This window comes from Microcaecilia unicolor, chromosome 3, assembly GCF_901765095.1.
Source record: "Microcaecilia unicolor chromosome 3, aMicUni1.1, whole genome shotgun sequence".
NCBI lineage: Eukaryota > Metazoa > Chordata > Amphibia > Gymnophiona > Siphonopidae > Microcaecilia > Microcaecilia unicolor.
In genome coordinates, this window is record NC_044033.1 from 385,908,297 (window position 1) to 385,925,724 (window position 17,428).

Below are 17,428 nucleotides of genomic sequence, written 5' to 3' on the forward strand. Positions count from 1 at the left end.
ATTATGGCAAATGTAAGCCACATTGAGCCTGCAAATTGGTGGGAAAATGTGGGATACAAATGCTACAAATAATAATAATAATAATAAGTTATTTCAACATTAGCTCAATGTTCAGTAAATTATTATCATTTTAGTTGCTGTAAGCAGAATCATCTAGCTATAAGCTTTTTGTTTCCCCTGATTTAATTGCTACATTAAATTCCTGGGCAGCTTTTCATAATCATTTTCAACTTGGACCCGGAGGTCTCTATTCTCAGACAGATTTTCTAGACCTTCAACTAAAGCTTAGCTCGAGTTATCTGCAGCAGGGCCCATTGGAATAAAATGGGCCTTCTGCAGATAACTCACGCTAAGCTTTAGTAAAAGACCCATTAAGAGACTAGTTTAGAGAGTTGCTAAAAATCAACGGCGGGGAAGAAAATGGAAAAAGACCAGCAATTTCGAGCCATGGCGGTTGAACCGGAACAAAAAGATATTTCCTCGAGTATCGTTCAAGCAGAAACTTTGCTGTGTGTGGCGGCGACTCAACCACTGGTAAGACCGGCCGAAATCTCGCTGGAGGCTATATGGACTGCCCTAGAAAACCTTCATAAGGTCTGTGTATCATTTATTACTGTATCTTTGAATAAATCCACTCAAATAAAAGATATGAAAAGAGACTTGAAAACTTAGAAAACAGTATGAGGAATTTAAACCTTAGAATTTTAAACTTTCCTTTGAGTGACTCTTGATGTACTTCAGATTCTTGAAAGAAGAGTTTAAATATTCAGAGCAGATGCTTCCACCTGTTCAGAAACTGTTTTATTTACCCGTAAAACAAGACATTCAACAGGACCAGGAAGTTCAAATTCAAGCAAAAGAAAATTCAGAAGGTTTGGATTTATCCACTTTCCTAGAGCAATCTAGAGAAGAAATTAAAAAGAGATCGACACTTCTTGTGACTTTCGTCTTTCTTCAAGATAAAGATGCATTGTTAAAAGTTTATTTTCAAAAACTCAAGGTGGACTTTCTAGGAGGAAAAATTTCTATTTTCCCAGATATATCTAAATGGACACAACAGCGGAGGAAAAAATTCCTAGAATTGAAACAAGAAGTACTCTCTTTGCAGGCTTATTTTCAATTACGATTCCCATGTAAATGCTTAGTAATATTTAAAGATAAGAAATATATTTTTTATGATGTTAAACAATTGAGTGATTTTCTTAAGACCAGAAAGGATATAGGGCAAGACTAAAGCCTTAATAGAGCTAAAGTAAAATGAGTAAGCCTATATAATGTGATAACTTGTTTCTTTGAGATACCAACTCCCTTTGGTTTTTTTCTTTTAGGACATCTTGGATTTCTCTAATGTGGACTAATGAATAGTGTTTTGTAATTCTTCTTTAAAATTACCTTATTTGAAGTGTGTTATTTCCTCAAAGATTATGTATCTTTGTTATATATTGTAAAATATAAATAAAAAAGAAACTGGTTAGTGCGTAGCAATGTAGCGGTACTAACTGATTAGCACAGAACACATCCACTCTCTGCCCCCAGACATGTCCCCATTGCAAAAAAGTAAATTTTAGTTTTTAGCAAGTGGGTAGCATGCACACATCCCAAAATTACCATGGGACGCCTCAGCACACCCTGCGGTACACAATTGTTTGCTGCGTTAGTGCTTACCTGCAGTATAAAGTGTCCTTGGCCTTTTTCCATTTTTTGCATTAATGGCCATGCGTTAATTTTGCCATTAGCATGTGGCCATTAAAAAAAAAAAATTAGTGCATGAGCACTTGCCATCCCTCATTTTGTAGACAGTAAAGGCTTATGCACTATTTCTGTACGTGGCAATATAGATGTGCTGATTAATGCAAGAAGGCCCACTCTCTGTCACCAGACACGTCCCTCTCCAAGAAAAAAGAAAAAAATATTTTTGTAGTTTGCAGTTAGTGTGCGCTGATTCGGCTGTTACTTGTGGGACACCTGAGCGTATCCTTTGGTATAAAGCTGCTGTAGAAAGTCACGACAGCGTACCCTTATGCAGATCTTTCCCATGCACTAAGGCCATTTTTACAGCTGCCGAGAAATGGTCAATTTTCCATTTTCTGAATAGCCACGTGCTAATGGCAACATTAGCACAGAGCCATTATCAAAAATTAGTGCATAAGTCCTTACCGCCATTTATTTTGAAGGCAGTAAGGGCTCACATGCTTAGGGTTACCATATGTCCGGATTTACCCGGATATATCCTCCTTTTGAGGACATGTCTGGGCAACCGGGCGGGTTTTGCCAATCTGCCTGTTTGTCCGGATTTCTGGACAAACGGGCAGATTGCTAGCCTCCCCTCCCCTTAGTTACTACTGCCATGGTGGTCTAGTGACCTCTTCCACCTTCGGGGCAGGAAAGAGCCCCCTCTTTCCAGGGCAGTGCTCTGGGCAGGAAAGAGGGGGCTCTTTCCTGCCCCGAAGAGGTCACTAGACCACCGGGGCAGTAGTAAGGTAAGGGGAGGGAGGTGATGGGGAGGGGGGTTGACGGGGTGTGTGACAGGAGGGGGAGAAATGTGGCAGGGGGCGGAGCGAGGGCGTGAAAGGGGGCGGGGTGTGTGGTGGGGCGAGGCATGTGTCCTCCTTTTTGGGGGACAAAATATGGTAACCCTACACATGCTAATCCTGCGCTATTCAGTTAGCGTGTGGCAATGTAGATGTGCTGATTAGCACAGAAACACTACCTCTCAGCCCCCAGACATGCATCCTGTGGAACGCAGCAAGCAGGGTATGCATGGCAGGGGAGCCCCAATATTCGAGTCTCGACAGCCATTTTGAAAACCTGGAAGCCGCCCGCAGCACAGAAGACCAAAGCGAAGACGGAGGAGTGGTAAATCCTCGTAAGCTGCAGCATAGTAAAAGGAGTCCTTAGGTTGTAAGCCCTCCAGGGATATAGAAATACCTAGTGTACCTGAATGTAACTCATCTTGAGCTACTACTGAAAAAGGAGTGAGCAAAATCTCAACCCTACTCTTCTTTCTTCTTTGACTGCACTGAAGTGGAATGGCGCAAAATACCAGCACATACCATTTCCATCCACCGTGAGCTGTTTACTGACTATTGGAGGAGCGATTGAATTTTGTTTGGATAAAAGATATTGCATAAATACTCAATATTATAATTATCTTAACATAGAAACTTACCCTGTATCAGCGAGATGTTCTTCAAGGTTATGGAATGCTCCCAATCCTTCAAACGAAGATCCTCTGTTACATTGTTCAGAATAGCCATCTCATGTTTTAGCTCATGTTCCATGTTGATGTAAATCCTCCTTATGTGTCTGGCATCCTCTGTTGCATTTGTTATTAGGACCTGAAGGTCTTGGATCCTTGTGTGGTGGATGCCAATGTCATATGAGAAAGTTCTGTTGACTGCACTTAGTGTACTATGAACCTCGGTGAGCTGATCACTCAGACCAACTACATTTGTTGTTATGTCCTTCAAAAGGCTGTCATGGTGGTGCAAATGCACTTCAGTGTTGTTAATCTGTTTGGAGAGTTTGTATGTCTCTAACTGCTGATCATCACTCAGTTGATTGACTTTGTCTCCAAGGTTGGAGACAAATGTATCTGTTTTGTCAGCCATGGTCTGCAGGCTCTGGAGATTTTCTTCTACCTTCTGCAGTGACTCCATCAGCTGAAGCAATGAGTCCGAGTGATTCTGGAACAGGTCTTGCAATTTCCAAATTTGGGTCATGATTTCTCCATTGAAGGATTGCTGTAGCAGTTTGATTTGTATGTCCCTGAAGCTGTCATTTAATTGATTCATATTTTCTGTTAGCACCTTCAGGTCTTCTGGGGAACTTGGAGGTCGAGAAACTAGAAAAGAAAATCAGAAAACAATGGCAGATATGTAAGATAAGGTTTAAGAATTAGTGAAAGAGATACATTCAACAACTTTGAGTCTATTGGACACTTGTTTGGCAGAATAGGCACCAGGAGTTCATTACGATTAGGAGATGCTCCAATTGGCAATATGGAGACTGTTGTAGGTCAGGACCAAGGTGAAGCAAAATATGATAATAAGTAATCTTTTATAGAGTGCTACAGACAAATGCAGCATTGTACAGTGAAGATAAGTATTCAGATAAAATTAGGTCAGGTTTCAAATGGCACTTGGACATTTGGTATTGTGCTAGATTTCTTATTTGAAAATTTTTATTAAATTGCAACTAAAGATGTACAACCAATTCCCAAAACGTCTCCCCACCCCCTTACAGAATAGAACAATACTGAAAACCAGGAACAATCCACACCAAGGAAACAAACAAAAAAACATCAGTGGTTGAGGCGTGGAGTCTTCTGCCCTAAACCACTTCACAGATAGATTACAACCCCACTCCCACTCCTCTGCACCTTCTCCCCCCCCCCCCCCCCATCTAGGGAACCCCTAAAAACCAATAAAAGAAAAACTAAACTAGAAGATCTACACTAAAATGATTCAATACCTGAATACAAGCCCTGGGAGATTTGTGTTAAGACCCCAACTATCAACAACCTCTTTTGCTGCTTCAGAGAGAGGTGGACCCCCTGGGACTTCAAAAGCATGAGCTCATGCATTTCATTCTGCCAATATCAGAAGGACGATGGGAGACGTTGACAACCAGTGATTGAGAATACACTTTTTCCCCAAAATGTAGTCTTTCCCCAAAAAGAGATTTGCACCCGAGGTCCCCCCACCCAAAGTAGAGAAAGAGCTGAATAAGGTGCTGTCTAATGTGCACTAGGAAGAGTAACCAAGAATCATTTGAAGGTAACAAAAGATGGCCTCCCAAAATGGTTTGACTTCAGTACATGTCCAAAGGCCATGCAAAAAAGTATTATCCGCCTGATTACATTTCAGGCATGCAGAAGTGCATGCACAACCTGCATGATAGGCCTGGGTCTGAGAAAAGTTAGTTCTATAAACAGTACAATAATGACTCTCCTGGAGCTCAGCACTATAAACCAGCCTGGGGGTCACCTTAATGGCTTTGAAAAGCACAGTAGCCCTCAGTGGGCACCCAAGATCCCGCCTCCAGAGGTCTTCACTCCCCTCAGATCAGTGGCCAGGGACCGCTGTAGCAGTGCTTTGTGAAACCATGAGATGGAGACCTGGCTGAGAGCATCCCTCTCCAGGAATTCCTGCAAGGATGATCCAAATTGTAAAGTCAAACTGGCATTAGGTAAGGAAGATATATAATGCGTCAGCTGATAATAGGCAAAAATATCTGCTGGGTGAAACTTACATCTCTGCTGGAGATCCTGGAGAATGAGAAACAAGCCATCTTCCTGAAGAGCACAGGTACAAATCAAAGTAGGGTATACACAAAAGTAGCACACATGAGTTGTCTTGTTGGGCAGACTGGATGGACCGTGCAGGTCTTTTTCTGCCGTCATCTACTATGTTACTATCCTGCTTATAATTGAACGAGAAAAACGCCCAAGTTCCGACCTAAATCGGGAGATGGACGTTTATCTCACAAAAACGAATAAAGCGGTATAATCGAAAGCCGATTTTTGGACGTTTTCAACTGCACTCCGTCGCGGATGCGGACAAAGTTTATGGGGGCGTGTCAGAGGTGTGGCGAAGGCGGAACTGGGGCGTGGTTATCTGCCGAACAAAGATGGGCGCATTTCACTGATAATGGGAAGAAAGTATGCGTTTTTAGCTAGAATTTAGGACACTTTTCCTGGACCCTGTTTTTTCACGAATAAGGCCCCAAAAAGTGCCCTAAATGACCAGATGACCACTGGAGGGAATCGGGGATGACCTCCCCTGACTCCCCCAGTGGTCACTAACCCCCTCCCACCACAAAAAAATGATGTTTCACACATTTTTATTTTCACCCTCAGATGTCATACCCAGCTCCCTGGCAGCAGTATGCAGGTCACTGGAGGAGTTGTTAGGGGGTGCAGTGGACTTCAGGCAGGTGGACCCAGGCCCATCCCCCCTACCTGTTACAATTGTGCTGCTTAATGCTTATTAGTCGTCCAACCCCCCCAAACCCACTGTACCCACATGTAGGTGCCCCCCTTCACCCCTTAGGGCTATAGTAATGGTGTAGACTTGTGGGCAGTGGGTTTTGAGGGGGATTTGGGGGGCTCAACACACAAGGGAAGGGTGCTATGCACCTGGGAGCTCTTTTACCTTTTTTTTTGTTTTTGTAAAAGTGCCCCCTAGGGTGCCCGGTTGATGTCCTGGCATGTGAGGGGGACCAGTGCACTACGAATCCTGGCCCCTCCCACGAATAAATGTCTTGGATTTATTCGTTTTTGAGCTGGGCGCTTTCATTTTCTATTATCGCTGAAAAACAAAAACGCCCAGCTCACACATTGTTGAATAAAACATGGGCATCTATTTTTTTCGAAAATACGGTTCGGTCCGCCCCTTCACGGACCCATTCTCGGAGATAAACGCCCATGGAGATAGGCGTTTTCGTTCAATTATGCCCCTCTATGTATGTTACTATGTTCTTTCATAAATGTTCCAAAAGAACAATGCCCCAGGCCTCCCACCTCCAAAATGCAGCATTTTCCATCCCTGGTGAAAACTCTGTGCTGCTCTCAAAGGGAGCAAAAGACTACTAGGCATCTGATGCCATAAGAGAAGCAACTCCCTCCACAATGCCCAAAGTGGCCGAAACAGCACACTGTGGCACACCCGACTGGGCAAACAAGCTAAGCGCATGTGAACAAGATAATTGAGATGAAAAGGAAGAAAGAAGGCATGCTCTACACCAACATCTGTGAATTTATTTGAGACCAAAATCCAGCATTATTATACAGGTGAAGGTCAGAAATTCCAAGCCCCTCCTCCCCTACTGCCAAGGCTCCACCTAGCCTTGGGCTTCCTCCCCCCCCCCCCCCCTTCCCAACAGAAATGCACTAGCAGCTGTTGCAAGCCCCTAAGATGCCAACACAAAAGATGAAGAGGCAAAGACTGAAAGGTGTATAACAATCGGGCAAAAATCACCATGCAATATAAATTTACTCATCCCAAGAGAGATAAGGGGAGGGAACTTCATCTCTCTAGACGTGCCTTTGTGTCACGCAACAAGTCATCCATATTCAATCGATAAAGTGACGATGTGTCCATGGACAATTGGATACCCAGGTACTTAAAAGACCTGGATGCCCAGTGAAAGGGGAAGGAAGGTCCCCACTCTTGACTCAAGGACTCGGAACTGGCTAGAGCCTCTAATTTTATAAGATTCAGTTGAAACCCAGAGAAATCCCTATACTTTTGGAGACTCTCCGTCAATACAGGCAAATATGATCTAGTTTCAGTGAGTAAGACAAGCAAATCATCTGCAGATCAGCTGTTTTGAAAACAATATCTCTGATAGACACTCCCCAAATCTCCTGGTTGCTCTGAATCTCTTGAAGTAAGGGGTCCAGAGTAAAACAGGGGAGGAGAGAGGACATCCCTGCTGCGTTCCCCAACCTATGAGGAATAGGTCAGATAGAATACCACTGGCACAGCCCTACGCCCATGGGTCTGCGTACAATGCCTCCACTGTCTGTAAAAAAGAAACCATCAATACTGTAGGCCCTCAACACACCCCAGAGGAACCCTCAATCCTCTCTATCAAAGGCCTTTTCAGCATCAAAATTGATGAGAACAGAGGGGGTTCAATCCATGTTAACTTTCTCCAAGGCCGATAAAATCCAGTGCATTTCCTTAGAAATTGTGTGGCCACAGGTAAAGCCTACCTGTGTTCCACAAGTAAAGATGGAAACACCCAGGACAACTGGTTAGCCAGAATACCTACCAATAATTTAGCCTCATAATTCAATAATGAAATGAGGTGATAGGATTCTGGTCTATATGAAAGCCTACCTGGATTTAACAGGCTTATAATCTGAGCCTCTTTAAGGTGAGGGGGCATAACACCCTGAGATATAATGGTATTAAACACCTAGGTCAGGACCGGGCTAATTTCAGTTTTTTAAAGTTTATAAAACTCACTACAAAGCCCAACTGGCCCCGGTGCTTTCCCCAGGGGGCTCTGCTGAATGGCCCACTCTTCCTCCGCCTCCTGAATTGGAACATTGAGCATTGCCCCCTGTAAAACAGACACCTGGGGCAAGTCCAAACTAGAAAGATAAGTCTCACTTTCCAGGGTGGAGTCAGGCGGCTGACAATAAAGCTGAGCAAAAAAAATCTGTCAAAATCTGTGATAGCCTCATCCTGGTGTGTAAGTATTCCCCCTTGGTCCTTCAGGGTAACAATTTTACTGGAACCTTTACTAGTACAAACTGAACTGAGCAAGCCACTACTTCTATTCACAAACTTATAAAGCTGATATCTATAATAAAGTGCAGATTTCTTAGCGTTTTGGTGCAAAAGTTCATTAAGGGTTCTGTGCACTTCCAAAAGTCGCGTTTTAAAACCCATCGAAGGATGACGCCTATACTGCTGATGGAGGGCTGTTACCTGCAGTTCTAAAAGGAGAACTTCACAATGGCAAGCCTTCCTTTGAAAGCTAATATAAGAAATGATTTCTTCCCTCAATGCCACCTTCACCGCCTCTTAGAGCAAAATAGGAGTGTCTTGACAATCCTTATTAGCATCTGCATACTCCTGCCACTTAGCAGACAAAAACGGGAGAAAATTACTATCTTTATAGAAATAAATTGAAAACCTCCAAAAAACCAACAACTTCTGATCTAGGAGCAAGACTGAACTGGAGTCCCATCTCCACCCAGGCATGATTGGAGATCACAATCAGACCAATATTGGTGTCCACCACTGAGCACAACAATCCCCTAGTCATCAGGAGGTAATCCTGAACATCATAGAGTGGGATCTGGAAAGAAGAGAGTAATCCCTCTCCAAAGGGTGTAATATATGCCATACATCCACCATGTCCAGGGACTCAAATAGTAACGAGAGACCCCTCTGTGTCCTAGCAGGGCCCTCCCCATAGGGTGGGACCTATCTAAAGCAGGGTCTGCCACATCATTAAAGTCTCCTTCCAATATGATAGGGACATCTCTAAAAGAGGTTAAATGACACAAAAGCTGTTTAAAAAAGGATTTCTCATAAGTGTTAGGAGCATACACAATACAAAGCAAATAGGTCTTTTGATCAATGGTCACTATGGCAAGAACATATTTGAACTGGTAATCCTGCACTACGCTATGAGTCTCCACAACGCTATGAGTAAGATTATGACTCCTCACTTCCCCAAGGCAGGTGACTCAAAGAAGGACCCCACCCACCAGCGGCACAACTTAGCCTGCTCTAATGCAGAGAGATGGGTCTCCTGCAAGAAGGCTATTGACGTATTCCTATCATTCAAGGTCTTTAAAATCTTCTGTCTCTTAATGGGGGAGTGGATATACCCTATATTCCATGTAACACATTAAAGAAAACACTACCCCACCAGGGGAACGCTCCTCAAAAAGGGCAGCAAACTGAATTTCAATATGCCAGACATGCCAAGTCACATGCAATCAGGCCCCTTCTCCAGCTCATACGCTTAATGGCTTGATCTCACGCATTTTCTTCTGTATTCTGCTAAATACAAAATGAAAAGATGCACATTTCCAAAAAAGTACACATCCATGAGCAGCATGTCCCCCTTTCCTTTCCCTCCCATCCATGAGCAGCATCTCCCCTTCTCTTCTCCTCTCGATCCACTTCTATCCATATGTTGTATTTCCCCCTTTTCCTCCCCATGTATATCCCCCTCCTCAATTCTTTCCAGCTTCCCTCCACCCACCTTTTTTATAGCCCCTTCCCTCTACCCACTCACAATACGTCAATAGACACTACATGTTCATGTTTTCAAAATGAAGACACATTAGAATGAACATTGCATACTAAACTATATGTCAATAATGAGATTACCTGTTATTATTCTTTTATAATACATATGTACAGCTTTTTATTATTATTTATGTTTTACATTTTATATAACTTTGTGGGTGTTTTAGTCTTTATTATCTATATTATTGACTTATGACTTACTTTTTAATTACATTTAGGTTAATGTTTATGAAAGTATTTTTTTATATTTATATCATTTTATTTGATCATTATCAGGTTTACTGACCCCTGAGGCAGGCCTATGTGCTGAAATACAGCTGTGTCAGGTCCCTTTATATGACTGCTACAATAAAGATCCCTGTTTATTTTGGAGTCCTCCTTGTATTTGCCTCACTTTTTTCTGGTTGACGCTCACAATGTCTCCCTCCTCTTTTTGTTTTCCTTTTTAGGTGTTTTTTTTTTAATCATGTGGATTCTGCCATATATAGAATCCAGGGGATAATGAATGCAGTTGATGCATAGATCGAAGTTCCTATTCCGAGGCCTTTTTCTCCACTTGCATATATTTGTGAGTCACATTGGATTTTTGTATTTATTGAATTGCAGAGATCACACAGTATTACTTTTTATAGGTAGAATCCTTTTTTTTTCTTCTAGATTTGATGCTGCCTGTTGCTCTTATTGTGTGAGTAGCCCAAAATTTGAAATGAAGTGGGACATAAACTGGCCACTGCTGCAAAGTCAGGGGGTAATTTGTTTTATCTGTGAGCGAAAGCTCACTTGCCCTTGGCAAAATTTCACAGGGAACAAGTATCTGCAGCTATATGCACTTGGTCAACCTGTGGATAATTTTTTACATAAAAAATAGCATGTGTAGATCTGAAAGAAATCCACATGCTTTATTTTTCCCTCCTGATGTAAACTCCTAATGTGGACAAAAAGTATTTGTATTATGAGCAATTTTCATGTAGAGAAAGGCACTGCAAAGGTGACAAGGTGGATGATGTCAATGAAACTACTATTGGACTCAAAAAAAGTTCACAGCAAGAGTTTATTGATAAAGACTGGACTCCCCCAAGGATCGAAAGACATGTCATTCTTCAACAGAAGAGGTCGACAATCACTGAAGAAAACAAACCTCCGCAATGGTAAAACCAAGAGAAAGGAACAGCGAAGGTGACAAGGTGGATGTTGTAGATGAAACTACTATTCGACTCAAAAAAAGTTTTCATGTAGCCCTTTTTACCCAAGAAAATTGGTATTTATCCAGGTAAATAGTCATGAAAATAATCCTCCTCATAATTACAATTATTTCTCAAGTGGACATATACCAACAACCCACTGAGCTTTTCTGAACTAAGAATTAATTAACATGCCCTGTGATCACAGAATATTAATTGTACCATGTAGGGCCTCTAACTACTTCCTATACCGAGTCCCCACGTACAACGGGTAACCTTTAAATGAAATGGTTCGAAACAGTAACAATGTTTATTGACGCTTGTCATGTATGAATGAACTTTTACATATCCTAAAATTTGGGATTTTCAGTGATATAGATCTAGATAAGAAGATTCCAGTTTAATGTGATGTTTATATTGTAGCAAGCATGTCCATGTTGGGGTGAAAAGCTGTGACTCATAAAATAGCAAACAAAAAGGTTTTATTTACCACAGTTTATAAACACGTTTCCATCAATGTAATGGAATGTTTCAAAAAAAATATGAAATTCCATTATAAGAATGAATAACAATGGATTAGAATATCCAGCTGCTTGGGGCATAGAAATAATGATAGCTGTCATTTTTAATTTTTCAAGCTGTTCGCCTGAAAATCCCTTGAATTCCTGAAAGCATGACTGCTAACTATGTATAATAGATGTCTGGAGGGTGCATAGTAGAAGCCTATTCTATAATTTAATTTAATTTAGTTTAAAATGGACATTTACCCCAGATTCTATACAGTGTGACTTGAGTTGTGTGCTCAAATCAGTTCATATTCTGATTAGCGCACACAATTTAATTATCTTAACAAGCCAATCAGTGCTGATAATTGCCACTGAACAAGCAATTATTGACACTAATTGGCATTAATTAGAATTGACACGCACAACTTTCTAAGAGTATTCTGTAAAGTGATACATGTAAATTCTAAGATGCACATTGGAAAAGGGGGCTAAGATGCACAAGAGGACATTTCTAAAAACTGTGGGGTATTTATACTAAGGCACGGCAAAAAGTGACCTTCGGTAGTGTGGGAGCATGTTTTTGGTGCTCGCCAGGTCAGGTTTTACCGTGTCCGGGCAAAAAGGCTTTTTTTAATGGGTCGGGAAAAGGGCCTGTGGTAAAATTGAAACCAGCGTGCACCTGTTTACAGCCTGAGCCCTTAACGCCACTCATTGATCTAGCATTAAGGGCTCATGTGCTACACGTGCGGTGACCGTTTGGCATATGCCAACTGCCGATTAACGCTAGAAATGCCGCATGCAGTAGGAAATAACTTGTCCTGGCATTATGGGCACATGCCAAATCTGAAATTACCACCAGGGGGCACGTTAGCCTGGTGGTAGTCTCACTTTGGTACGTGCTGCATGTGTGTAGAGCCTACCTTGCCTTTGTAAAAGGACCCCTATGCATTAAGCGTTTCCATACTGGGACAGACTGAAGGTCCATCAAGTCCAGTATCCTGTTTCCAATAGTCACAAGTACCTGGCAGGATCCCAGAACAGTAAAACAGATTGTATGCTGCTTATCCTAAAAATAAGCAATGGATTTTCCCAAGTCCATCGTAATAATGGCATATGGATTTTTCTTTTAGGAAATTATCCAAACCTTTTTAAAACCCTGCTAAGCTAATTGCTTTTACCAAATTCTCTGGCAATGAATTCCAGAGTTTAATTACATTACACATTGAATATTAAAAAATCATCATACTGTGCACAGTAGCGCAAGATTATAATATACTTGAACCCCCCCCCCCCCCCCCAAATTGCATGGCTCCCCCTCCCCCCAGATCCATAACCGCTGGATGTAAAAATGTTTCTTTTATAATAATAGAACATCACAAAACTTAGATGCCATCTCTGAGGAATTTTTATTAAAGTTCATTGGTTTCATATCCACATTCCACTAGCTGGAAAAATTACCTTCATCTGAAGGTATGGGCAGGAAAACTCTCATTATCTAGATTGGCCTTGATCTGACCATTCTGGGTAAAAGATGTTCTCTTGTAACAAATAAGTGGTCCAGATATATGTTTTAGTGAGTTTATGTTCTTTACTTAGTGAAGGTAATTTTCAAAACCACCCACACTGCCAAGGCTGCAGATGCACTCCCTTGAAACACTGTTGAAGGAAAAAGTACCCATAGACATCTGCACCTCCTTTCTCTGTGAGTAATTTTCGTAGCACAAATAACATGTGTATTGTAGCTTTAGAAATACAAAACTAGGAGTACTGTTGCTTGCACTGAGAATATCTCCAAGAAAATGCAAGTAAATATGTGCATGTTTTGTTCTATCACATGCATTTGCTTACCCACATATCACCTTATTCTATAAACTTACACACACACACACACACACACACACACACACACACACACACACACACACACACACACACACCTGTATGCTTAATATGCAAATATGTAGTATTCTCTACCAAAAACAATTAAATGCATAGATGATTGCCTGTCCTTCAGAAACCTACTGAAAATGTTTTTTCCAATTTAGCCTTTCAGAAAACAAAGAATTCTATTTGAACATTATCTGTTCAAACAATTTATTTCACTTCTTCTTTCCTCCCTAATCCTATCGAGCCCTAATTGTACCCATATTTATTCATCTTCACTTCTTTGTTTACAAACTTAATTATGATTTAATCTTCTCTATCCATCTACCCTTAAGAACAGTTGCATCCAGGTTAATTCACCACATGTTATATTTGTTTTACAAAGCCAATGTTATAGCATTATTTATTGTACTTTATAATCTGTTTATATAATTTTTAATATGTATCATCCATTTAATTGTTTGTTATGTAAGCTACTAGCCGTTAAGCCCGTTAAAACGGGTGAAATTTCCAGCTACCCTCCTCGCCACCGCTCCCTCCCCCCTCTGTGCCGGGCCCCCTGCACTGACCTGACAGCGCCTCTCACCTCCGTGTGAAAGCGCTGTAGGCAGCAGCAGATCTCCTGCCTGCAGCGCTTTCACACGGAGGTGAGAGGCGCTGTCAGGTCAGTGCAGGGGGCCTGATAGGGAGGAGGGCGGGAGCGGCGGCGGGGATGGGGGGAGGGGGGAGGTTGGTGCGCGCGATGTTTGTTTCCAGGCGGCAGTGTTCAACAGTGACTCCAACTATGTTTCCCTCTCTGTTCCGCCCTCTCACATCATCACATCTTGATGCGAGAGCGGGACAGAGAGGGAAGTCTCTACTGCGCATTTGCAGGTGAGTCAGTCACTTGCCGTTTATATGTTTGATATTGAACCTGAGTCACTCTCGGGCTAATGTGGGGTACAAATGTCATAGACAAATACAAATAAAAAATAAAGCTGTACACATAATTTATAAAATAGTGTCAGCTATGCACATAATTTCATATAATAATTAGCTGCTAATTGGCTATGATTGGTGTTAATTAACACTAATTAGCAGTTACCTGCATAAATTCTCTTAATTCTTCAAATTGTGTGCACAAACCCCCAAATTCTATATATTGAGGCTTAATTTCCACGCAGATATCAAAGGGTATTCTATAACAATGCGCGTAACTTAATTGTTTAACTAGCCAATCAGTGCTGTTAATTGGATATTAACAAATAATTATCAGCACTAATTGTCATTAATTGAGATTTATATTCACAACTCGCTAAGTGTATTCTGTAATGTGGCGCACCTAAATTCTAAGTCACAAAGGTGAAAAGGGGGATGGCCATGGGTAGGGCGTGGGCGTTTCTATAATCTATGTGCATTATTATACAATACACCCACTCTGTGCCTAATTTAGGTATTGGGATTTATGCCAAGTAAAACATGGCCTAAATGGACATGACCAGATTTGGTCACTTGGAGAGGCACTCGGCGTATTCTATATACTATGTGGAAATTTAAGCCAATTCTATACAACTTAGGCATACTTTAGAGAATTCGCCTTAGTGTATTTTTTTCCATGTGGATTTTTCAGGCACCATATATAGAATCTATTTTAAAATCTATAGAGTGCAACTGCAAGGAGGCGTGAACCTGGGAGGAGCATGGACGAGTCAGAGGCATGCCTAGCACCATAGGAGCCAACGTTTCAAAATGATTGGGGGTGCTGAATTTTTTTTTTTTTTACAGGTGGTGCATTCCCCCCTCCCCTCCCTCTCCCCCTCATCCCCTCCCCCTCCCTGTCCCCCTCCCCTGTCCCCGTCCCCCTCCCTCATTCTCCCTCCACCTCCCTCCGAGTTCCAGGGTCCCCCCTCCTTCCCTCTCTCTGAGTTTCAGGGTCCCCCCTCCCTCCCTCCCAGTTCCAGGTCCCCCCTCCCTCCCTCCCTTCAAGTTCCAGGCCCCCTCCCTCTGAATTTTAAAAGTCATCTATCTTACCTCGTCGGGGTTAGGGCGGCAGCAGCGGTAAAAAGCATGCATGCTCGGCTCGGTGCTTACTTGTTTTCCCTTCTTTCTCTCTCAGCTCTGGTCCTGCCTTTGCGGAAACAGGAAATGAGGGCGGGAGCTGAGAGAGAGAGAAGGGAAAACAACTAAGCACCGAGCCGAGCCTGCATGCTTTTTACCGCTGCTGCCGCCCTAACCCCTACGAGGTAAAATAGATGACTTTTAAAATTCGGAGGGAGGGGGCCTGGAACTTGAAGGGAGGAGGGAGGGAGGGAACAAACTTCCGGTGGGTGAAATATTGGGGGTGCTCTTTCTAGAATATTAGCAGTTAGGTATAAGCATTTACACCAGCCACTGAGCTAGCATAGATGATTGTACCTAAAGTTAGGTGAACAACTGTGGTCTTATGCTAATATTCTATAATGGCAGTTACACTTGTTACTGCTGTTATAGAATTCATGCTTAGGGGCCAATTCTATAAATCATACCTAAAAAATTGGCATGAAAAATAAGCCACGCCTAAAGTTAGGTGCAGTGTATAAAATGGTTCTTAAGTGTAGGGGGTGTGCATAAATTTAAGTATGTCCATTTTCACCAATGAAAACGTGGTGCTAATGCCCTGCCTAAATGTATGCGCGGAACCCCCTTATTCTATAATTGCACACATAACTGGAATCCAAACCTATGCTGGTGAAAAGATAGAAAACAGAGAGTAGGGTTAAATGGTCAGTATTCTCAATGGAGAAGGCTAGATAGTGGGGTTCCCCAGGAGTCTGTGTTGGGACCATTGCTTTCTAACATATTTATAAATGATCTAGAGATGGGAGTAACTAGTGAGGTAATTAAATTTGCAGGTGACACAAGGTTATTCAAAGCTGTTAAATCGCAAGAGGATTGTGAAAAATTACAAGAGGACCTTAGGAGACTGGGCATCCAAATGACAGATGATGTTTAAAGCGAGCAAGTGCAAAAGTGATGCATGTGGCAAAGAGGAACCCAAACTATAGCTATGTAATGCAAGGCTCCATATTATGGAGTGGAGGAGTGGCCTAGTGGCTAGAGCACTGGTCTTGCAATCCAGAGGTGGCCGGTTCAAATCCTACTGCTGCTCCTTGTGATCTTGGGCAAGTCACTTAACCCTCCATTGCTTCAGGTACAAACTTAGATTGTGAGCCCTCCTGGGACAGAGAAATATCCAGAGTACCTGAATGTAACTCACCTTGATCTACTACTGAAAAAGGTGTGAGCAACAATCTAAATAAATAAATAATAAATATTAGGAGCCACTGACCAGGAAAGGCATGTAGGTGTCATCGTTGATGATACATTGAAACCCTGTGCTCAGTGTGCAGTGGCAGCTAAGAAAGCACATAGAATGTTAGGTATTATTAGGAAAGGAATGGAAAACAAAAATGAGGACATTATAATGCCTTTCTATCATTCCATGGCATTCCATGGTGCGACCGCACTTCGAACACTATGTGCAATTCTGGTCACTGCATCTCAAAGATATAGTGGAATTAGAAAAGGTACAGAGATGGGCAATGAAAACAATAAAGTGGATGGGACGACTTCCCTATGAGGAAAGGCTAAACTGGATAGGGCTCTTCAGCTTGGAGAAGAGATGGCTGAGGGAGATATGATAGAGGTCTTTAAAATAATGAGTGGAATGGAATGGGTAGATGTGAATCACTTGTTTACTCTTTCCAAAAATACTGGGATTAGGGGGCATGCATTGAAGCTACAAAGTAGTAAATTTAAAACGAATCGGAGAAAATGTTTCTTTACTCAATGTGTAATTAAACTCTGGAATTTGTTGCCAGAGAATGTAGTAAAAGCTGTTAGCTTAGCAAGGTTTAAAAAAAAGGGTTGGATAGCTTCCTAAAAGAAAAGTTTACTAGTCATTATTAAAATGACATGGTGAAAATCTACTGCTTATTTCTATGATAAGCAGCATAAAATGTATTGCACTGTTTTGGGATCTTGCCAGGTACTTGTAACCTGGATTGGCCACTGTTGGGAACAGGATTCTGGGCTTGATGGACCTTTGGTCTGTCCC

General features: G+C 41.9%; 1 protein-coding gene across 2 annotated transcripts in view; it reads right to left on the reverse strand.

The window, feature by feature from the left end:
• SCARA5 (scavenger receptor class A member 5) overlaps positions 1–17,428 on the reverse strand; it is a 377,960-nt gene that overhangs the window by 113,035 nt on the left and 247,497 nt on the right. For both annotated transcript variants that reach the window (XM_030198673.1, XM_030198672.1), the window contains exon 4: positions 3,170–3,844. In XM_030198673.1, the coding sequence (XP_030054533.1) occupies positions 3,170–3,844 (675 nt within the window). The remainder of the gene's footprint in view (positions 1–3,169; positions 3,845–17,428) is intronic.